The sequence below is a fragment of the Thermobia domestica genome, chromosome 13 (assembly GCF_964235325.1).
Source record: "Thermobia domestica chromosome 13, izTheDome1.hap1.1, whole genome shotgun sequence".
In the NCBI taxonomy this organism is placed as follows: Eukaryota; Metazoa; Arthropoda; class Insecta; order Zygentoma; family Lepismatidae; genus Thermobia; species Thermobia domestica.
The window spans coordinates 208,056,684-208,082,265 of NC_137466.1; the positions used below are offsets into that span (position 1 = coordinate 208,056,684).

The 25,582-nt window shown below is 34.0% G+C and overlaps 1 protein-coding gene across 1 annotated transcript; it reads left to right on the top strand.

Moving 5' to 3' along the window:
• Window positions 1-1,517: 1,517 nt before the first annotated feature.
• Window positions 1,518-21,627, top strand: LOC145667473 (uncharacterized). Its single transcript, XM_081734951.1, has 4 exons — window positions 1,518-1,646; window positions 5,892-5,925; window positions 9,767-9,850; window positions 21,383-21,627. The coding sequence occupies exons 1-4, from the start codon at window positions 1,596-1,598 to the stop codon at window positions 21,514-21,516; spliced, it is 303 nt and encodes a 100-aa protein (XP_081591077.1). The 5' UTR covers window positions 1,518-1,595; the 3' UTR covers window positions 21,517-21,627.
• Window positions 21,628-25,582: the final 3,955 nt, after the last annotated feature.

The following is a 25,582-nucleotide window of genomic DNA, read 5'->3' on the forward strand; positions in this document are numbered from 1 at the left end:
ATAGCTATGGAATTATAGAAAAGAAATAATAAATACTAGCAAACATATTTATAAATCAATCAGTATACCACCACACAACACGTTTTCACTTTTGGTACCTTAAAATATACTGAGAGAAATGTTTCTGCACAAAAAGTACAATCTCAGAAGTAAATTGTGTCCCCCCACCAAAAAAAAAAAAACACATTTTCGCGTTTTTTCAGAAGTGTTACAGCTAAACGCACGTTACAGCAAATACCAATACACATATTTTCCTATTTTGATCCTATTTTGAATGTGTTAAAGATGAATTTTGAAAGAGAAAGTTCAGTTCTAAAATTTTGTTCAACTTCCAACAATACTGAACGTAAGATTTTACCATCGTGGTCATATTATAAAGTACAGTTTGTTTTAATAAGCTATTCGCTTTTATTTCACACATTTAGTTTATTTAGGCAGGAAAACCGTAGCCTAAAGATAAAACAGAGATTATACGTATTTTTAAAAAAGTCTTGAAGATAAATTAAAATAAGTTTGTTGTGCGTTAACTTAAGATTTTCTGATGAAGGGTTCTAAACATTCGATTTCCCTCGGAACGGCCTTGGAAAGACGTAATTTTATTTGTTACAGTAGTTTGTTTTAATTACAAGAAATTGAGATAAGAAATGTAGATAACAGATTAAAAGAATGAGTTATATACTACTACATTCTTCTCTTTTAAATTCATTCTGCTTAATGCGCCACATAATTGAGAATTAGTCAACAATAGCTGTCAACGAAATCATTTTATTTTAAATATTACTAAATATCTTAAAGAGCAACGTACAGCCCACGATATTTGGTGGTTCACGTATTCTTGCGAACTACACAAGCCAAGGGCGCTATGTCAAAAAGGACACGAAACGATATAAATTTTAAGTATATAAATATATTGCTAAAATCAACCTTCTGCAATATATATATATATAGATAGATAGATATAGATATATATATAGATAGATAGATATAGATATAGATTGGTACAGCATAATACGTAACTGCTAAGTTGTACTCGGTAAAATTTTATTTCAGTAAATGTTTCCTTTCTATTAATTGAATTATTTTTCTCGTATTTGAAATCTGTACCGTATAATGACTATAACAATTTAATAAATTGAAAAATGCACTAATTTCAGATTTATGTAACATCTTCCTGGAATAAATTAACCGAAGAGAGAGAGAGCAATAAGGATGTATAATTTTTTTAAGGAACATTTCATGAAATCTGTTGAATAGATTATCTCATTTTTGAATGGAAATTATGAAGACATATCCAAGGTTAACTATAAGGTCAAACTAACTATAATGGTTATTGTATTCCTTTCCTCATGTGCAAAAACATCACTAATAACCTGCAAATACGTACTTATCAACAGAGGTACACTAATTTGATTCGGAAGTTATTTGTTGATAGGTAATGACTCGTGAACATTTTAAGTGACTATGACTAAAGAACTCGAAATTTTAGGGGTATATATACAACCAAAATCAGCCGTTAAGGATTATAACCGTACCAACAATATCAGAAGTCTCCAAGTTACAGAGTCCCATAGTTACTAAATCCTATCACTATCAGCATGAAGTTGACTCTAATTTTTTGCCTGGCCGTTGTAGGCACAGTTGCCTGGGTAAGCAAGTCTTTACTAATTCTTAATGAAATATTGAATAATTTGTTTATCTTTACTGAATTAATGCGTCTAATTTAGACCTTTTGAAAACCAATGATTTTATGTATACTGCAACTTTCCTTTGAGTAAGCACAAGGCTCAATTTATTTTTTAATAAGAAAAGCACGTAGATAACATAACTTATAAACTCACAATGGAAAGGATATGAAAGATGAAAATAATAGAAAAAACACGTATTACTTTGGCATTAGTCTTATAAACAATAAGATAGAGTTAGAGGAAACACTAGCCTAGGGTACAGGCAGTAAAAAGGATCAGGAGAAGCCGATATTTATAATTGAATGACATATATGGATAGTCACTATTAAAGTCACCGTTACCCGATGAAGATGTTAACAGACTGATTCCATTAAAGAACTCGGCCGTGATATGCTATGTATTATCAAAAGCAGAATTCAAAAGTGTGCTTTTGTTCAGAAGTTACCATGTAGAGAAACGACAAAATCATAAGTCACCGTTATCCGTGTACATGTTCACGGATTGACTCCGTTAATAACGAAATAAGTGCTCTAATTATCTATTGCACAAAACAGAAGTCCAAAATCCATTTTCGGTGGAGTAATGGACGTACATGCTTCGTACGACTAATATCACAATCTTGCAACGGATACTATTATGATACTAAGAGCTGTGGACGTTCTTTAAAACAGACGTGGAATTGGAAACTGTCACAAAAATTCCCTAATAAATATCCAGTCCAAAACTCAATAGTATATGTTACTGTGTAAAACACAGCTTGCTGTATCCATTAATTTTTATGTAAGAGATTCAGTACGCAATTTTTAAATAACCATTTTTTCGATAGCCAAAGCTAAATAATGCATAAAAATTATAATTTATAGGAGTTCGAAACGGAAAGCTATCAAAACTGCAAAAAAGAAACTCGCCTATTTTTAGTGATTTGTCTTCTGAAACTATGAAAATCTCAATTAGATAGGAACTAGTATTCTTTCTATTGCTGAAAAAATTTATTTTTCATACATTTTTAAAAAATAAACCTTTATTACAATTTCACACTGCATTCACTAAGGAAGTTTAGCAACCGTTCCATTATTTCTTTTCTTACGTTCCAAATTAACATTTAATAGTAGTTTGGCTGTATGTATTTTTCTTATAAATGTTGAAAAGTTCGGCTAAGCTCTAATTTAGATGCTCGAGGAACCAAATACGTGTACACTATAATACTTTGCGTGTTTACTATGCTCGTGAGGGTCTTCCAGTATGCAAAGTACAGTCAATTTTAAAAACAAAAGCATGGAATATTGAAAATCAGTGCTTTCTGCAACCTGAGCACGTAAATACTAAAAAGCTCGGAGCATACATACATATCCTTTTTTAACAAAGTGACATCATAATAACATGTATGTAACTCTTATATATTAAAGGTTTTTTTCTATTTAATATAATGTACAGCGTTCAGTTTATTACTATTTGATACAATGTAAATTGTTAATAATTTAGTTGCCTTTATCCCATTAACAAGATGTTATAATATGTAGTCACTAGAAAATCTTTCATATTTAATTTCAATAAATATTTTTCATGGTAAAATACCATTAAGGATTGACTACACGTATTCTCACTCCATTTTATTCATAACTTTTCTACTGTAAACATTTCTCTTCCTGTTGATTTTCCCAGCTGCTAACCGAAAGAGTAGTGTTTATTATTGGAAGTTACCACTACTTGGGAAGTCCGGAACAATTAACGAAAACAATTTTTAGAGAAAGAAAGAGAGAGAGAGAGAGTACTCATTTTATATAAGAAAGTCAATTAATGCCTCGCTTACACAAAATAATCTGAATCGTTGGTGATAAACACTCATTTGGCGACCGTAACAGGAAATAACATCAAGACAGGACCTCATTTATTTAGCGATACCTAACAGGACAACCATTAATTTAACAATCGTAAATAAAGGAAATATAGTGACAACTACTAAATGTATTCTTTAATTTGTCAATTTTAAGTGTTTTCAACTAAGTCAGTAATAGTAATTTTCGTAATTTTTGATCACGCGTACTTTCTCGACTTGACGCACATAGTATGAAAACATACATCAGCTGATCCTCGTAAGTACCGGTGAATGACGTGAAAGCCGTAAAGAGAGTTTAGAAAATATTAAAGCAGAAGCAAAAGTAAAACAAAATCACGTAGTCAGTTACCTTTGGGTTAGTTATTTTTATAAAAGGGAGGAAAAGTTCATTTTCCCCAATTTTTGTTCCCACCAAGAATAAGGTGTTCACAGTCACCATACACACGAATGCATCTCCACTTGTTACGTCCAACGTTTGATGTTTGATATTAAATGTTTTATGTTATTGAAGATGATAACATAAAATAAATTTTTCAAATACTTTACAATTTTAACTTTGTTTCAACAATTAGAGGAATTTAGTGGTCACTAGCTTTTACTTACATTATCTTAGAATTTATTAGAAGTGAAACTTTATTTTCTTGAAGTTTGTTAAAGCAAATTCTTTCTACAAGTTATTTGTTTGCATTTAGAGATTTGATTATTTGCATTTCAGTATTGAAATGGCACAATCTACCACAGAGACATTGAGTATTGAGCAAATCCAGATTGTTTTAGAGAAACATTTGACACTCAGTAAGATAATAAATAGTTAAAACAGAATTCATAGCAATCAGTAATAAAACGATGTGAAAGCATGAAGGTGAATGTAAACCGATGTAAACAGAGTCGTTATGATTCAAAACCTACAATCGAACAGAATTGCACTGAATTAAAAAGTAAGTTTGATCACAAACTAGAGATTTCGAGTAAAGATACTCTTCAGAGTAACAATATGGCTTCACAGATGATGTGTGAAATGAGTATCATATATGGAACTGTAAAAATGTGTCGCAAAGAGTGAAAAGTAGATTCAGTAAAAATAGAGCAGCAATCCGCAATACATACAACATTTCAACATTCTTTAGCTAGTAACAATAAAACTCAACTATAAAGGCAGGCAAAAACAACAACCTAGAACCTGTCTGCAAATTATATAGTAGTGAGACAGTACATATAGCATCTTAATTCCAAAGTATACTTCCAAAGTACACGATTGCACGGACAACAAACTAGGTCAGTTAGACAGTCACCTAAAGATAGGCCTAGAGTGAAATCAAATATCAAACAGCCTAACAATGACGAGAATAGGAATAGTAGTAAAAGAAGTGCACAGAGAAATTTTAAAAGTCATAATCGTAAAAGTGCATGGATACAAATGATAAACAGCATAGTAAATTTCTAGAGATGATAGACACAAAAATGCGCAAATGATTGATAATGAACAGAACAATATGATGGAGTTTAAAGCGACGGCGGTAATAATCAGGGAAAAAATAATAATCGTAATAACCATAGTATGTCAATATCATTTCGGCAAATAGGTATAGGTGAGAAAACGTTAAACGGAAATGGACAAACAAAAGTTTTAAAATATCTAACCAGTCGTCCAATCGGAATCTGACTCATGCTGGACAGGTATAGGCTAGAAATATTAAACGGGAGTAAGCAACTGGTTGTATCAAAATCATCATATCATAATTTTAAAGGATTTTTTATTACTGCATTAAAAGGTAAATATTTATAGGTTCTATAAAGCGAAGTTAAAAATTAAGAAGTTTTATATTATTATGTTTCCCCTATCACCTATCGAATTAATTCCTCGTTCAGACAGAAAAGTTCTAACACTCGGTGACACGCCAGGTAGCACATTTGCGTTAGATAATGACAAACGGAGTTTCATGGTAGTTAAATATGTATATTCGTATATATATGTATGTATATCCGTGCCTTCAATTGGTCATATTTTGAACCAATCATTACATCAGCTTGTCGGCCGCTACTTAGCCAATTACATATTCACATCCAAAAGCACCAAAATACACATCAACTACCTATTGTACATTTCTCTTAACACCTGCTAATTAGTGTTAAGCTTTGCTTACCTACCTAAATTTATATAATTTTATTGAGAAACCCAGGTCTTTTGTGATATGTATTTGGGTTATATTTTACGGCCGCAGAATATCAGGCGTTAACATATGAATATATCGTTTTCTCTTAAATTTACACAGTCGGTATGCAAAGTAACTACTAAAAATTTATTAATATCTGAAGAGTTTACCAATTGTGAATGCTTGCATTCTAACGTCTCATATATTTATTTTTAGGCTGCATCCCTTCCTGATAAGCCAAATACCGAAGGTAAGTTTCAACACCAATAATTATGCTATCATCAGGTATGTTTAATTCATGAATGAGAATTGTGGCCTTTTTCATTAATTTACTTTTTCCATTGTCGCAACGAACAATGTACTTTTTAATATGCGAAACTATCTAGGTGCTTCTCTAGACGTTTTGTCGCCAGCAAATTGTTGATAAGATATGAAAAGTGCATGGGAACAACAACATCTTCTGAATCTCAAAGGATAACTGGACAGAAGTGCAATTGAACAATATCGTATTCATATTTACCAATTTATTATTATTATTTGAAATTTTTTGTGTGCTAACGTTAACACAAAACATTTATCAACTGCTTATATTCCTTATTGAAGTTAGTTGCAGTTATGCGTAATAGACTACAAACCTAGAGGACTCATTGTTGGATTTTTTACTAAGGAGGTGAAAGCTCTTATTAACTTTCAGTGTTTCACAATTTAAGCATATCAGCCTACAGGCGATTACCGCACATTCATGTATGGATTTTCATAAGTCTACTAGTAACATCTTAAGAAAGATATTACCAAAGCCAGGATATTTTATTATTACTGATGACGCGAAAATCCAATGCTGAGAAACTTTGAATTTCTCGTATTTTGCGGAAAAAACAACATCGTTAGGTCAGTCTTCACGTAGGCATACTTAATAAAGTGAAGTGATGTTCAACGTTTATATTATATACAAATAATAAAAACGCGCTATAACGGTACTTAATAAATTTTCCGTCGCGAAATATGTTGAATCGTTTCCAACGTGAGATCGCTGTCAAGCTGTTCAGATAAATGTGGTAGTGGAGCCACTTACCTTCTAGCCGGTTGAAGGTTACTAGAATCATCTTGGCAATGAATGGGATTCATGCAGTCACGGATAATGACCACTCCTCCTACGCCAGCGGTCCCTAAATTATTCTCCTTGCCACTTGTGAAATATTTATCAGTAAATTTAAGTGATTCACTAGTAAAAGAGCATCATCGTACGTAGTTATCGAAAATTAAGAGTTACAATCACTCATAATCTTAACATCGCGAGTAATGGGCGCAATTGTTCGTGTTCTTTTATATGCTTTCTCTGGAAATATAAATAAATATTAAGTATCTAGGTTAAGTATCCGAATATTTTAATGTGGTTTTTGACATTTTATGCACTTAATACATCGTATATGTACTAAATTTACCAGTTTGAGGAGAAAATAATCTTAGCCACTTCGTATTTAAGATTTGCATCTGCAGTGTTACCTTCTCACTTACAAGTTTTAAAAATATCCAATATTATAATCACTCAGAGTATTCTTTGATTTTTTTCTTTTTAATATACTGGTTTTCCGAAAACACATTACCTTGATCGAGATATGTAATAATTACTACTTTTCTATTATAGTTTGCAATTTTAAGATTGAAAGAAGTAACTGAGTCAGATGCTTGTTTGGCATTCCTTTACCAAGGAAAAGGAAATAATAAACTATTATCAATTCAAAACGTCCAAAATACGTGAATGAGATTTATCTGTAACACACAGAATCTGAACATATTCTACCCTTATTGAATAAAAACTATGTTCCATTAATGGCCAGAAGACAGTTGTTGCATTTACACTGTCAGGTACACAAAGTGATAAACAAAAGTGGTTACTTTTATCTTAAAATCAAGATGACGTTTCGAAATGAAATCCACTAAATTCAAACAAAAAGTTCTCGAACACTTTCATCCAACGACACACAAACTAACAAAAGCATTGAAAGTATCTTTGAGAGCTTGAAATTCATTACATCCTGATACTGATGAGTGCAAAGGATTCTTGACTTTCAAGTAGGATAAAGAATTGTCTTTTATGTCAACAAAATCTTGGCTTGGGTACCTATACCTTGGACTGCGGCAAGTAAACTGTTTACATAAGAACTTTATAGTATTGAGTAGAATTATTAACTTATTCATAAAAATGTTATAACTTTATTTTTGGTTTTTGTATACATGTATATATAATTACTCTTTGTAGATATCTAAACACTATATTTTTATTGTTTAAATTTGACATTTTTGTACATTCCTATGTAAGATATTTTTGTGTTTTAATGTATTTATTTATTAAGATAGGTGGCAGAGCAGCCTACGGGTATCTTGCCACATGTATAAACCATTTTTAATTCAATGCAGGTAAACAGAAGACATTTTGAAATGAATGTGTAAGCACACCAATGAAAACTCCGGCTATGTTCCCCGTTATGTTGAAAGTCAATTCTTTTGGTTTGGAGAATGCGAAACTTTTATTAGAAACAAGGAAAGCACATCACAATCGTGTTAAATCACATGAGTGTTCCCCTCTCATCACTCGATGTGATTTAGTTGTAGTACAACATAATGTCTTCCTAGTTTCTCATTAATATAAAATCATTTCAGCGATTTGTTGGAGTTCTTTTCATAACGGAGAACTACACGAATAAAACAATCACTTATCTCAATCCTGCTTTTCGCTCAGTACCTAGCGCCCTACTAAATGACAACGTAGCCACTCAGAGACAAACACAATTCCGGAAGCAATTATCAGTGAAGTGCAGTTACATAATACAGTCAGGCTGAGTGAGTGATTCAACGCTTGTATTCAAACCGCTCAGGATCTCTCAGGTCCTATGTCGAGTTGTCTCCTTGGCTAGCGCCATCAGTGAAGGAAGCGCTTGTCTAGCGCTTTTTTTTTTTTTTTACAAACATCGATACCACACAGTTGCGTCATTCTGTACTATCCAGTACGTTTGTCAATACTTGGTTCATTTCGCAACAAAATGAAACCAAGATGTCTTGGACTGTGAGCAGTGTTAATAAATTATATGTGTTTTCAAAGGTCTGGTATCCATTGAAATACCCTATATTACATATGATGAATTTGCAGCTCGGAGTGGAATCTGAAACACTAATTAAATTTCAGTGAGAATGAAATGCGCGTCTCGTGGTAAATCATTGGGAACCAGATAGATAAAATATTACTTTCAATTAGGATAAGTTTGTATGAAACTTAGCTATACCACTCAGCAGCTGAATTGACATTTCATGGAATAAACGAGAAAATGACTACGCGTTATTCGTAACCCTCTGGTGGAACTGTGCTAACGGTCAGTGTTTATAGCGTTCTAAGGCTGCCCCCTGAGTTCTCTTCCAACATTGTTAGCAAATGAGACGGATGGCGTGTTGCCAGAGAACAGGATGTAGCTCTCTCCTTCACGCATTTATTATAGCAACTTAACGCTCCTTATACTTAAGGTAAATTTGATTGTGTTTGAAAGCGTCGCTTCAAATTCCCTTAAACGCTGTTTTTAAATGTGAGGATTGTTATGTGTATCTGTAACTTGTATCTATTTATTCATTATAGCGATATCTAACGCTCCTAATGCGTGAGACAATCTTGATTGGTGTTGAAATTGATGCTGTCAGTTATCTTTAAACGCTGTTAATAAATAAAAGCTGCGGTCTTTCCAAATATTTGCACATATTGATGTCAGTTTGAACATAAAGGAGCTACTCGCCATTCAATGCGTCAGCTTAGTAACATCAATTTACCACTTCGCAATATCGCTTCATATCCTTCGTTTTATTCGTCTAGCCCAATCACTATCGAGTGTGCAATACCTTTAGGTTTGCACAAGATGAACGCTGTGAAATTATGATAAGGTTTTTCGTCACACTAAAAACTTAATTAAGCGGACACTAACATTTCAACGTTGACAACACTGTATCACGAAGTTGGTTGACGAGAAAGAAATTCACGAAGTCGAAGGTCAATTCAGCTGTTGTTCACAATAACAGCAATTATTTAAAAAAAAATAAAAATCTTTTAGCACAGCGAAGGCGGAGGCAGATACAGGATGGTGGTGTCACACCTGAGAATGAAGAAGACGAAGATCCACCCGTTAATGAAGATGGTAAGATGATCTTTCACTCACTAGGAAATATTATTTTCTTTTTCTGTGTCGCACATCACTTACAAACAAGCAATCTTTTCTTTTTTTATTTTCTATAATGCCATGTTTCTAACGAAGAAACTTTGTCTTCCTTCTTCCCTATTTTATATATGATTAACATGTAACATTCAGCTTACTGTTTTTGGATTAGAACCAAAGGACGTAAATGTTATATATTAGTACAGTCAGACACAAACCGAACTTTTATACTAACATTTATTGCATGTACACTAAGCATAAAAAAAATTGCGACTGCTAACGCCGTGCAGCTAGGCTACCCAATATACACTTTCTAAATCCATAATCGTGCTAGGTAAAGCGACCCCCTCTCTCTCCTCCTCTCTTCTCTCACATACAGAATTAGCTAACAACATGAGCGCAATTCTAATTTCAAACTACACATGTATTAATGTCGACAAAATGAAATAATAAAACCGAGACGAAAGAAGATTCATAAGTTAATGTAGGGAAAAACTGAAATACACACAATGAAAAATTAAAACCAATGGATATCTATTACACAGAGATTCAGAAATAAGGCAGAGAGAGAGGGAGGAGGGAGGGAGGAACAGAGAGAAGAGGAGAGAAGAAGGAAAAGAAAAGGGGGAATCAATGAAAATGTGGAATTTAAACGTAGTAACAAAAGAACCTTACATTATAAAGTTCCGTTTCCAGAAATCCGATAGTAATATAGAAATTACGTTTGTTTCTATATATTTTTTAGAACTATTCGAATATACAGAGGATGCTTTAAACGTTCATTAAGTCACTTTCATAAAGGATAGCATACTCAATTTCCAGTAGAACCGTACTGCCGTGTCGTGACAAAACGCTGTAACTTTGGCGGAGCAGTTATGCGAAAAAGAGCCGTAAAGTTTTCATCCGAAAATGTGATCTGTATCGTGTAGAACCAGTGTTACTAGGCAATAATGGTCAACCAATCAATTTTCACCAAATTTAATCACACAACATGCATTTACGTAACATTACATGTAACCACGTGTTTCCAAAGTCAAGATACACTGGTTCTACACGATACAGATCACATTTTCGGATGAAAACTTTACGGCTCTTTTTCGCAAAACTGCTCCACCAAAGTTACAGCGTTTTGTCACGACACGGCAGCGTAGATCTCCGAGACATATTTAGGATAATGTCTAAAGTTTAACACACATGCTTTATTTCCGCGTGTTTCGATTGTAAATTCGGTAGTGTTCATTGGACGTACTCATCCAAAATACATTCTAATAAACCCAGTAGATAGCGTTCGTTAGTCATATACTCCATTTCAGACTACTGATGCAAACTAAAAAAAAAACAACTAACAGAAAAAACGAAAAGAAAAGAAAAAGAAAGAAAGAAAGAAAATGGAATGAGAGCTTTTTTCACTGCTAAATTTCTATCAGAAATACCCTGTATTAAAAGTCCAAAATGTATCGTGATGAAAAGTTACAAATGTTCGAAAGGAAACGTTGGTTCCTCATACATGTAGCGTGTTTCAATGTGAATAAAATATATTGAATTAAAGGTTGGAAACAAATTTTGTGTCGAACTAGTATAAATAAAATTTTGCTTTCAAATACCAAAGAGGTTACCATTTTCTAGTCTTTTCCGAAGATCCAACATCGATTTCGTCTCTTGCGGATATAACATAATTCGTATAGATAGAATGAACAGGCTAGAGCTCAAACGGGTAATCGCGTCAGTCGGATGGTGTTGGTTAGGTTATAGACCACCACTGGGACGAAGATTCAAACCCGTAGTGACCCGGTAATTCGGCTGAGACTCTTTAACCTACAGAATAAAAAAAGAGATTTTATTTATTCCCATACATTTAAACAGCATTTCTCTGAGAGATGACCACGACTGGAGATATCCCCAGAGCACAAAAAACACGAAGCCGAAGTTCCCATTTAATTAGATTTTCCAGTCCATATATATCGGGCTCTTGCTCAGTTTTAACTTTGGAACAAGCATACGCACTTGAAGTGTGTGTGTGTCAGGGAGAGAGAGAGGGGGAAAAGTGAAATATTCAAAGACGGGATAGGGGAGAAAGAGCGTGTGAGAGAGGGGGGACGAATATGAATATGAAACATACTTACCATTACAGTGTATGATGTAGAACGCACACACTGTTTACTTGAATTATCTCCAGTGAAGTCTTGTAAGTTGTACAACGGAAGATGAATCTCTGTTTGCTGTATCATACTACCTGATGGCGAATCGAACCGAGATTTTTCATTTGGAAGTCTGGCACTTTACCACTACACTACCGATATCTTTAGCAAAACTTCGTTTAACAAATGGTGCAGTATTTCTTTCTGAAACGATAACATGAAAAGTGTATACTGCAGATCAATGATATGTTTGGAATGTCCTGGTAATTCGCTTGCCCTTTCCCAACTAACATTTGTAAATCGTCTCTATTATCATACAGGTCTTTGCTTCCACATTCTTACGTATTGCTTGTCCAGTATGATAAGTCAATTCTTCAAAGTCACTTTGTAAAAAGTTAACTTTGGCGTGAACAGGATTTGAGCCTATATTAAATAGCTGTATTATTCACAAGGCCCTTACGTTACCCCTACACTATCACGCCATTTTGTACTAACTTACTTTAGCCCTGATGTTTGGAACGAACCAAAGTGCACAACGAAATTCATTTATTCGACGGCGTAGAGAGAAATTAGTGCCCACTAATAAAGAAAAAACATTCAAGCCTGGAGAGCTTACAGAAATAAATCATATTTTGCGGTAATTTTCCCAAGTAAGTTCAAAAGTACGTGCATAATAATTTTAATAATAATAATAATAATAATAATAATAATAATAATAAAAATAATAATAATAATATGTTGACATTCACAGTATAGCTGTCAATTATTATGATTATTATAATTATTATTATTATTATTATTATTATTATTATTTTATTATTATTAGCATCAATTACCCGCTTCGTTGGTTTAAATTGAGAAAAACTAGTAATATGTTCCGTTACTCAGTCAGTTTTTACTATTACTCTTTTATATCGTTCATTTTCGATGAGTTTTGTATATCCCCTTGCCACCCTATATTGTGCGGCATTGCATCTACAGTGTCATTGTTCATTTCAGCGAGCCAGGAAACTATGAATTCGACACTGATATTGGTTATTTCGATCATTTTTATGTCTTCCCTTCCTCCAAGTTTCGGGTTTGAATTTGGATTTACACAGCATCAGATGTGTCACTGTTAATCTCATTGACTCCAAAAATTATAGATTCGACACTAATACCGGTCTTTTTTTTTGACAAATCATCTCAGGTTCGAACTTCATTTAGGTTGAAAATAATTTAATCGAGATTGGTTAGGTGGTTCAAGAATGATAAGGTTTTATTCATTTTTGTATATATATATATATATATATATATATATATATATATATATATATATATATATATATATATATCCCTCTCCCATTTCCCTCCTCAAGTTATCCCGTAAAAGTGAAATGATAAAAGTCATCTCTGGCCCGAACCTCATCTATGCTAAAAAGTTTGATAGAGATTGATCGTTTAGTTCACGAGTTATCAAGTTCTTTTATTCTTTTTAACTCCCCCCCTTCCCTCAACTCTAAAGTTGTATCGCCAAAGTAAATGTATAAATACCATCTTACGGCCACACCTCATCTATGAAAATTTGATCTAGACTGGTCGAGTGGTTCAAGAGTGATGAAGTCACAAAGACAGTCTCTCTCGTTTTCATTTTGTTACATATATATCTCCCTCTCTCCGCAGTTGCACCGTCAAACTGAAATGATAAAAGTGGTTCCAGATACGAACCTTATCTGTGTTGAAAATTTGAGATCGGTCTGGTTGTTCAAAAGTCATTACGTTTTATTCACTTTCATATATCTCCCCTCCTCCGCCCCCTAAGTTCTACCGTTAAAATGAAATGATAAAATAGCTTCCCAGGCCCGATTCTTATCAATGTTGAAAATTTGATCGAGATCGGTCGGGTGGTTCAAGTGACTATGAGCCAAAAACATAGTTGCTTTCAATTTTATAATATAGATGATGATTATGATTATTATTATTATTATTATTATTATTATTATTATTATTATTATTATTATTATTATTATTATTATTATTTGCGTACTTTTGAACTTGTACGGCGAAATTACTGCGAAATATGTTTTATTTCTGTAAGTGTTTCTGGATTGTATGTTTTTTTCTTTATTAGTGGGCACTAATTTCTCTCTACGCCGTCGAATAAATGAATTTCGTTGTGGACGGTGGTTCGATCCAAACATCTGGGCAAAAGTAAGTAATATTTGGCTTCCAGGTGGCGTGATAGTGTAAGGGTAAGGTAATGGCCTTATGAAGAATACAGCTAACATAAGTTCAAATCCTGTTCACGCCAAAATTAATTTTTTAGAAAGTGATTGTGAAGAATCGACTTATACTGGACAAGTAATGCGTAAGAATGTGGAAGCAAACACCTGTATCATGATAGAGACGATTACGAATGTTAGTTGGGAAAGGGCAAGCGAATTACCAGGAAATTCCAAACACATCATTGATCTGCAGTATACACTTTTTCGTGTTATCGTTCTCAGAAGGAAACATTGCACCATTTGTTAACATAGTTTGGTTAAAGCAATCGGTAGTGTAGTGATAAAGTGCCAGACTTCCAAATGAAAAATCTCGGTTCGATTCTCTATCAGGTAGTATGATTTTTTCGCATGAAATAATGGCTGCAAACAGAGATTCATCTTCTGTTGAAGAACTTACAAGGCATCACTGGAGATAATTTAAGTAAACAGTGTGTGCGTTCTACATCATGCACAGTAATGATAAGTATGTTTCATATTTATATTCGTCCCCCTTCTCTCTCTCTTTCTTGACGCTTCTCTATCATGTCTTTGTATCTTTCACTTCTCCCTCTCTCTCTCTTCAAGTGCGTGTGCGTGTTCCAAAGTTAAAACGCAGCAAAAAATCTAATTAAATGGGAACTTCGGCATCCTTGTTTTTCGTGCTCTGGGGATCATATCTCCAACCCTGATCGTCTCTCACAGATACACTGTTTAAACGCATGGGTATAAGTAAAATCTCTTTTCTATCCTCTTGGTTACTGAGTCCCAGTCGAATTACTGGGTCATTACGGGATTGAATCCTTGACCCAGTGGTGGTCTATAACCTAACCAGTATCATCGGAATGACACGATTACCAGTTTGAGCTCTAGCCTGTTCATTCTGTCTGTGCAAATCACGTTATATCCGCAAGAGATGAGATCGATGCTGGATCTTCGGAAGAGACAAATCTTCGGAAAATATTATAAAGTGGTAACCTCTTTGGTTATTAGAAAACGAACTTTTGTTTATACTAGTTAGATCCAAAATTTGTTTCCATCCTATAATTCAATATCTTTCGTTCACGTTGAAACATGCTACATCTATCAGCAACAAACGTTTCCTTTCGAATATTTGTAACTTTTCATTACGGCCAGTTTGGACTTTTAATATAGGGTATTTCTGATGGAAATTTATCAGTAAAATTGGAGTCTTTCAATTGTCTTTCTTTCTTTCTTCTCTTTTAGTTTTTTTCTGTTTTTTTTTTTTTTGTTTATTTTGTTCAGTTTGCAACAGTAGTATATGACCAACGAAGGCTATCTACTGGGTTTATTAGAATGTATTTTGGATGAGTACGTCTAATGAACACTACCGAATTTGCAATCGAAACACGCGGAGTTAAACTTTTGATATTATCCTAAATATGTCTCGGAGATCTACGGTTCTACTGGAAATTGAGTATGCTATCCTTTATGAAAGTGACTTAATGAATGTTTAAAGGATCCTCTACATATTCGAATAGTTCTGAAATATATATATAAAAACAAAAGTAATTTCTATATTACTATCGGATTTCTGGAAACGGAACTTTATAATGTAAGGTTCTTTTCTTACTACGTTTAAATTCCACATTTTTATCTGTTCTATCTTTTCTATTTCTTCTGTCTCTTTCTCTCTCTGCCTCATTTCTGTATCTCTGTGTAATAGACATCCATTGGTTTTAATTTTTGTGCGTGTGTTTCAGTTTCTCCCTACATCAACTTGTGAATCTTGTTTCATTTCGTTTGTTACTTCATTTTATCGAGACTAATACTTGTTTGAAATAAGAATTACGCTCATTTTGTTGGCTAATTTTAGTATTGGAGAGAAGAAAGGAGGAGAGAGAGGGATCTCTTTACCTGACACGATTATGGGATAAGAAGGTTAAATTGGGTGGCCTAACTGCACGGCGTTAGCTGTCACAATTTTTTTGATACGGAGTGTACAATACATTGCTACTTTCAAAGAAATGACTCGGGTATATTATACCTCTTTCAAAACAGCATTGGAGGCAATGTTCGATTACCTCCTTCTCAGTGTGAATTACAAGCGCTTTGACTTCATCCGTTTAAGTAAATCTCATTTCTTTCAGCAACTATTATATATTGTCAGCGAAAAGAGGCAGTAATTAATTAGACAGATCGTAGAATATCGGAACCTCGGGAGGACAGGCATATTGTGCTTTGTGATGTTTTTTCTAAGTATTGATTATAAATGGAGCACGCAACCATTTGTGACTCTTGTGATACTCGTAGATTTTTGTCCTCCATACTTTTTTCTCCCATCTGCTTGGGATACCAGAGTAATGTCCGTTCATGTCTTACCTAGTTTTTCACAGAATCAGACGCTCACTTACACTTCTCGAAGCATAGTTCTACCACCTGGATGAACAGCGGTATATCATCGGATAGAATCCATCGTAACGTGCTTACTGTAACTTATCTATCCACCTGTCTCTCCAAACGAACCCGACGCAATCTCACTTGAAATTAAAAGACAGGTAAATGTCTGATTACAACGGACTCACTCGGAGAAAACGTCCGGTAGACGGGATTACAGGGGGGGGAAGAGTCTTAAGCAGTTTCAACATGTTTCACTATCCCTGTATGATCCAATATCTTACCAACAAGTAAATATCCAACATTAAAAATTTCAAATAAACTATTTTATTTGAAAAAAAAAATCAACAATACAATGGTGAATATGCAGCCAAGCGTTAGTCGACAGTATATTCACAGTCAACATCAATCATTGTTATAAACACATGAAAAATTGTTTAATCTGAGTTATACTGACATTCCTTGCTTTAATTGAATGAATTGGGCAAAACTCGAATAATATCGAAAATTCAGTATGCTCCCATATGTTTCTTATATACATACACAAGCTGACCCAACTTCTGATTTTCTTTTTTGGGCAATTGACACGGATAGACTGAACATAATTCTTGACATTCTCTGTCATATTTTCCCAAGTGAAAGACCACCATACAGTTTATCACATGATCACATAGGTTCACATGATCACCTAGTGCAGCTGCAAAATGACGAGAGTTAGAGAAAATGACACCTTGAATGTTCGCATAAGGTTTGACAAGCTACGCATCTCAACACGTCGAACTAAATACTTTCACATTTTCTCTGTAACTTTAGGCGTCGGTTGATTAAAATTAAGTATTACTTTCAGCAGCGAGGCCATATGAGACGAAGATCTACAGTTTAATGTAAATTCCGAACCATATGACTTCCCGCCAGGTCCGCCCTCACCGGAATCGAACCTGGGAAAATATTTAGTAAAGGCCACTAGATGGTCGCGATGGACAGGAAAATAGTACGGGATCTGTGATATATAACTTAAACGGAAATAGGTGTAAATCCAATGGTTTTACAAAGAAATGGATACATATATATTTATTGATTAATTTATTTTGTATTTACATTCTTTGTCAACAATGAAGTACATAGAATTGTACTGAGATCTGAAATTATATCACTTCAAAGCTCTCTGTCTGGAAATTCAACCCATAGTCATGAGCTTAAAGAGACAGTTGATAGCCACTAGACATGAAAAAAGGAATAGTGTAACTTCAAAAGTACTGTCACTAGAAAATTATACTTTCGCGTGAGATGAAGACAAAGAAACTCAAGAAAACCGAGGTTTAGAATCGAAATGCTATGCTCTTTGTAGCGAGTTGGTTAACACAGTCTTTAGAGAAAGAGGGGCCACGGTTTTTCAGTGTTAGAGAGATCACCTCTGGTGCTTGGCGTCCCGGGTTCGATCTCATCCCCCACCAAGTGAACTTTGCGGTGGACAAACACCGTGTACGTGGGTTTCCCCAGGTTCTCCCGTTTTCTCCAACTTCCTTCATTCCACCATTTCATTCATTACTCATCACTAGTGTCTCCTTTAGCTTAACCAGCATAACCGTGGAACGCAAAACTCAAAGATTTCATTTCATTTCATTTCTTTAGAGAAAGAATTTAAGTCCAGAGTACAACTAACGAAGTTGAAGTTTATTACACGGTCTACATAAAGTTACTGTACATTATAAATGTCTACATTTAAATAGATGTTTCCATGTCAGTAATGTATAACGACTTATAAACACATTGTTTATTTGAAAGTTTCACGATTCTGCCCCGAAGCTAATAGAAATGGATCTGTGGAAAAATTGTGTTTACACATAGTTTACGCAAAGATATCCGGAATTTAATGTGTTCCTCGTACAACCCACATATGAACCGTTAGAGGAAATAATGCGGTAAAAGGACAGTTTTGTATTAACATCTAGTAGGTTTCGATATGTGTACTTTTGGTAATCCTGCATGTATCCAACCACTTTTTCATCTCTTGACATATTCGACTTAGTAAGATGTCTGGTATGATAATGCCATTGTCTTAGTTATTAGTTGTTAAAGGTATTTTAAATTAATCTGAAATTTTCCGAGCATACACCAGATCTTTTACATGTCCACAAAGAAAAAATACCAAAGGTCGAGGTCAGGCTTACGAGGAGGCCAAGCAGTTGGTCCTCCTCTGCCGATCATCTGCTAGAAAACTGTTTGTACGAACGTGACAACTAAAAATGGATGGTGATCTATGTTGCATTAGTAGTGGTTCATGTACTCGCTCAATGTCATCTCTTTGCGGAATCGGTGTTCGAGCACGTCACAGTATGCAGAACCGTTTACATTTGGTTCACATAAAAATGACCCCACAACACGGTCATTCTAGTCCACAAGTCACTATCATTTTCGGTTATTCATATTTCTCTTCTGCTAATTTGCAACATAGATTAGACTGCCTCAGATCCTGCAGTTATAGTGGTTTGCAATGCCAATTGTCTGAAATGTTGCTTCTTCACTAAACATCACACTGATCAGAAAGCTTTGTCGTCAATTTTACGGAATATGATAGGAGAAAAGTCTATACTTTTAGCTTTATCACTGCGTTTAATTTGGTGCACGAGATGGACTTTGTAAGCAAAAAATTGCAGTCTCTTCAGTCCATTTTGTGTTTAGTGGATGGCAGGATTCCACGTTTTGATATTTCAAAGACTTTTTGAGACTTCTCACACAAGATATTTTTCTCGTAGCGCTTCCGTCAAATGATTTCTTCATTTTGGCGGATTCGTAACGCAGTTTCCTTGGATACGACCGACCTTCTTGATGACTTTTCTTTCAAGTTTCTCTAAATAGTTTCTGCTACTTACTATTATCTGCCGGTGGGGATTTCCATACTCGCGACGAAAATTACATTATACACTCATTCTGTTACAATTAACCAAACAACTGACTATGTTTTCTTGACTGAATTCCGTATCGCACTGCCCGGCCGACATAGTGATGACAAAAGTTAAAGTCAAGTGGAGATGAAAACTGATGACACAACAACCTAATCAATCCAGGGATCTAATTTCATGAATTTCTTCCTTGCCTGTCTGAAAAAAAAAGCATTCCTTTACAAACAAGACAAATTACAAGGGTTTGGAAATCCCTTAATTCTTTTATAAACACCCTATATTTGCCAGTTTCCCTCACGAGTCTTCTCTCCCTTGTACACTATAGGTGAAAATCATGTTCAATTTAAAGCTATAATATGTGAACATCCTTACTTGGTATGACCACCAATCAGCGCAAATTCTATACCGTATTTATAAACTTATTCAAGGTGTTCGTTATACAAGCTTTGTGTTGATTTAAAGCAATAGCGGAGTCAACGACATCTTTTAGTATTACTGTTTATTAAGCTAATAGAAATTACTGTAATACATTATGACGTTTAACATTTATAAATATAATACATATAAGGACTGGAAAAAAGTAATGGCAACATTGTTATAATATGTAATTGCCATTATGCATGTGTTATATTCCTTGAATATAATCGCCTTCCATCTCTTTCGGAAGGCGTTATACACAAGTAGCTCGTCAATCATTGTTGACGTCCCGCAGGAACTGCCATATGGCACGGACGATATTTTTCTCGTAGCGCTTCCGTCAAATGATTTCTTCATTTTGGCGGATAGGTTGTCAGGAAGTCCCTTAAAACATTATTGGGCACTACGCACACGTGTGACTTTAATCTTGGTCTACGTACGTTGTTAGTCTTTCCGAAACATAGAGTTATGGTGCTTTCACATTCCTCTACATGTTGGCACTGCTCTTTTTGATAAATAATACAAAGTCGTTACAACTTTCCTCACTTCATCGTATCACATTTCCTTATCAATGCTGACACACAACCCTCTGACGTGAGAAGGTTACTTTTTAATCAACCTCTGTATATACTCGTATATCCTGAGAAGGACATTTGCTATACTAACGTGCGGAAGAGTCTCAAGACAATTTTCGACGTCCGAACAATCATTATTTTAATGTTTTATGTGAATCATCTCAGAATGTTGTTACTTTTAGTGCATATAAACTTTCCTATAGTTTTCCTTTCTTTTAATCGCATAATATGCATAAATTATTCCACAGGGGCGAATCCAGAACGGACTTCGGCGGGGCGGTGGGTTGTAATACTGCTAGTTAGAGATACTTTTAAGAGCTCCAAACTCTGGTATGGGTTTTATTTATATATAAAATAAGTAAGTTTCCTCTTCCGGGGGAGATCACCCAGTTCGCCCCCCCCCCTGGATCCGCCCCTGCTATGTCATAGTTCAAGACTTCCGTAGAAGTCATATCACACGTATTCTGGTATTTGATAACATTCGTTCGACCGTTTGTTCGCAAATAAGCGCTACTATATTGTTCAGGTGTTGTGATTTTTTGTGTGAGTTGATGCCATGTATTTTTCTATTCGTTTATACCAAAGTATGCATCAAAATCGGTAGACATAGAGATCAAATAGAAGAAAAACATTGTTTTGAAAGTAATCAACAATTTCCTAACAAAATAATGATGATCGGGAGTTTTAGACGCAAATAAGATACGTAATTTCCATAGATAAGATAAATGAGTAAAATACAGTTTGTAAGAATTTTTTCTTGTCATATCAATAATGTTTTCTTATCTGCAGTTATTTTAGTTCTACTAATATTTAGAGTTAATGGATTTCTAGTTTTTTCTAATTATAATTTTAGAAAGCTAATATTTCCTGCACATGATTTCAGAAGATGATTCCGAGGAACAATCAGCATCAAATGAATCCGAGGAATATGATTTACAACAACATCAAGAATTTGAAGAATATGAAGAATCTGGTGAATCTACAGAATCTGATAAAGCACTTAATGAAGCTCCATAAGGCACTAATAGAACATAGCTGAAATTAGCTGTCAGAAACGAATAACCTGTATACTCTTGGTATGTCCTGATTAATTTCATCAGATCATAAGTTACATCTCATTAGAAAAAATTCAACCATTATATTAAGAACATTGTATATTTTTTTTCAAAATTAAATGAGTAATACAATAAATTAATTGTAATTAAATGTTTCATTTATGAAAACTTACACATATCTCCCATTTTACTGAGAAATATCTATATTTGAAATTATGGGTTATAGAGAATTTTTTTGTTAAACTTTTACATGTACACTCCGTATAAAAAAAATTGCGACCGCTGACGCTGTGCAGCTAGGCTACCCAATATGCACATTCTTATACCATAATCATGTCTAGTAAGGAGACCCCCGTCTATCTCTTTACCATACTAAAATCATCAAACAACATAAGCTCAAATCTAATTTCAAAATATAAATGTATTAGTATCGATAAAATGGACGAATAAAAGCTTGACGAAACAAGATTCATAAATTGATGTAGGGAGAGAAACTTGTACACACCCACAATGAAAAATTGAAACTAATGGATGTCTGTGAGACAGAGGTACAGAAGTGAGACAGAAAGAGAAGACGGGGTGGAAGAAGAAAAAAAGGAACACAGATAAAAATATTGATTTTAAATGTATAAGAAAATAACGTAACACTATAAAGTTCCTTTTCCAGAAATCCAACAGTAAAATAGAAATACCGTTATATATATATATATATATATATATATATATATATATATATATATATATATATTCCCAGAACTATTCGAATATATAGAGGATTCTTGTAAAAATTCATTAAATCATTCTCAAAATGACTATCAAACTTGGTGATCAAATTAAATACTCAAATTCCAGTGCAACACTAGAGTTCCGAGACATATCAAGGATAGTTGTTGAAAGTTTAACACTAATATTTTGTTTCCACATGATTCGATTGCAAATTCAGTACTGTTCATAAAAATTACTAATCCGAAATACATTATAATAAACCAAGTCGGTAGCGTAGGTTTATACTGTCCATTCCAGACTACTAATGCAAACTGAAAAAAAAAGGAAGAAAGAAAAATAATAGAAAAAACCTAGTCTACTTGGAAGTCTACTTGATATCGATACTCCACTGATTAATCTATCCAATACTTGTTTAACGAATGGAACAGTGTTTCTTTTTAAGAAGAAGAACATGAACTGTGGATACTTCAGATCAATGAAGTGTTTTGACACATCATTTATTTGCCGTTTCGCAACCGACATTCTTAGAAAGTCCCCATAACGATACAGGTGTTTGCTTCCACATTCTTAGGGATTGCTTGTTTGGTATAATAAGTCACTCTTTGATTTTTCATGACTACTTTATGAAAAAAGTGTTGGGTTGAACAGGATTTGAACCTATGTTGGGAAGTTGTACTACCCGTGAGGCCAGTACGTTACCCCAACACTATCCTGCCATCTAAAACGATAATCCAAATGTCACTAAGTTTAGTGCTGATCTTTGAAACGAACCGGCTTGTTCCTGTAAAATTATTTACATAAACGTGAACGCAGAAATTCATTTACTCGACTACGTGGACACAAATTAGTGGTAAATAATAAACGAAATGTTATATAATTCAGGACAATTACAGAAATAATAACATAATATGTAGTAATTTGGCTGTGCAAGTTCAAAACTAAGCTTAAAATAATAATAATAATAATAATAATAATAATAATAATAATAATAATAATAATAATAATAATAAACCTTAACTGTATAGTTGTCACTCCAACGAATAATAATATCAGTATGCTCCTATACTTGCGACGTCACGCAGAGATACATTACACGGTGTCAATCTAGTGAACATTCTTTTAAGATTAAGTGCTTGTCCCATTTCCCTCTTCCGTTTCCAGAGAAGTCATGCATCTGGTTTTATCCACAATAAACTTCATATGGCATGAGAAGGAATCCATCTTATTTATACATAAAAGTCGGAAGCAGACTACACATGTTATTGTCGAATAAGCTTGTGTGCCGCGTTTACTTACGTCTTGGTGCGTGTGAACATGGGTTCAAGTCCCTTGGTGACTAAAGAACACAGTGGTTCTTAACATACTTTAAACAAAATTGTAATTCCCATCCATTGGAGTTCAGCTGATAGTTTTAATCTTTCGTAGTGATTATTATTAATAATGTTTAATAAAGGTAATCGTTTCTGTCTTTGCGTATTGCTTTTATTCTTTTCTTTATTTTAGAAATATATCCATGAATGCCACACAATTACCCTTATTTTCAATGTAAATGTCATTTTCACTTAGTTAAGAAGAAACATTTAACGTTCCGACGTAGTTGCAGAAAATAAAAAAAAGAATGTGGATGTTTCGGAGTTTGAACAAATACGCATGGACAACAAAAGTACTACAATCGCATGCCCAAAACTACTTAACAACGGTGATTACTCTTAATAACAGTAGTTCTTTACTGCTCCATTATAGCAAGTTTATGCTGACTTATTTCTTTCATTATTCCAGAGAAGTTGAACGTGTGGACCGGGATAGTTATGTTCAAGTTATATTTTGTTAATAAGTTTTGAAAAGTGGCCTGGTTTTAGCTCTGAAACTTGAACACGGCAAAAAAGGAGAGTGCGTGTAAGAGAGAAAATCAATCAGAGAGATGAAGAAACGGAAAAAATACATAATAAAGAAACGTCATTAAAGACAGAAAGAGAGAAAGATGAATGAGAAATGCAGGATGGGGATCGGCTTAATTCCGCACTTTCTGTCCTTGAGGGGCTCGTCAGCCATTTTCCTTTACGCTGGTTGGGACTCCATGGCCCTCTTGAATGAATAGTAAGGAGATCTGGAATAATACCGTGCTACTTCTTTCTCTAAGGGTTAGCGAAATCGGAAAATTATCACACAAAACCAAAAATTCTTGATGAAATCGATGAGCAAATTCGCTAAGTTCTTGCAAACGTACCGTTGGAATATCACCAAAAGTCTTCCGCGAACACCCAAAAAGTTTACGAAAGATAGTGAATAGTAGTGATGTGGAATTTTAGCGATGCATAAGAATTCTATTATCGTAAGAAATAAAATGCTTTTCGTTTCAGGAAAATTTGTTATGTATTAATAGAGTGGTAATCAACTTTTAATAGGAAGTTAATTCCTGCAAACTCTGTATATCATTCTCCGTGTGTATGGATTTTTGGGTATTCTCTCAAGTTTCTTTGTACTTTCATCATTTCACCATTATCGTAAAACTTATCAGCTTCACCTCGCTTAATTTCAGGACTTAATCTTGGGATTTTATACACGTATATATGTATATACACAGGGTGTCCTGGCAATAAACCAAGAAACTTCGCATGCATGTTTAGGACAGCAAAACAATATTAAAATTTATCTATGACTTGGTCGAAAACCCTAATCACTTAGGTAGAGTCAATTTAAGGTCTAACGGGCTACTTTGGGGTTTAATTAGTGGAATTGATCTTAGGGTGGCTACTCTTAATAAAATAACCCATAACACTTTGCAGACCTGTTCAAGACCTCAATACAAAGAAAAAGTTATCTGTGTGTTTGTTCGGAAACACCTAATTACAAAGCTAGGATGTAAACGATCATATATAATATTAATAGATATTTAATTGCTTTCCAATAGATATCAATAGATATTTTATTGCGTTGTTGTGTAAAGAAATATTAAAATAGTATTTAGTGGTCATTAATTCTTTATCAACATGCAGTGCAATCTATGTTATAGAAGGGCTCAATTCCAAAAAAGCCTAATTCAAAAAAGTCAGTTTTTCCTAAGACGATTTTTTTGTGTGTGTTTCCATCATTCCATTTCTGTGAAAGAAAAGTAATCTACATAAAAAAAATTGTAATTGCTTACTTTTCGTTTATTATCATCTATAGAAAGAGTTATATAATCGTTTCTAGGCGTGAGTCAGAAAATAACTTCAGAGAATACAGTTGACTAAGGACATTTTGGAAAACAACATTGTTTTCTTTTGCTTACAATTAGTTTGATTTATGGAGTTTTGGAATGA

Bases quoted from the DNA above. Each gene is read 5' to 3' on its own strand.
- LOC145667473 (XM_081734951.1), top strand. From the start codon at position 1,596: ATGAAGTTGACTCTAATTTTTTGCCTGGCCGTTGTAGGCACAGTTGCC. The intron at 1,647-5,891 runs GTAAGCAAGTCT...ATTTATTTTTAG, and splicing joins TTGTAGGCACAGTTGCCTGG to GCTGCATCCCTTCCTGATAA. The intron at 9,851-21,382 runs GTAAGATGATCT...ACATGATTTCAG, and splicing joins TCCACCCGTTAATGAAGATG to AAGATGATTCCGAGGAACAA.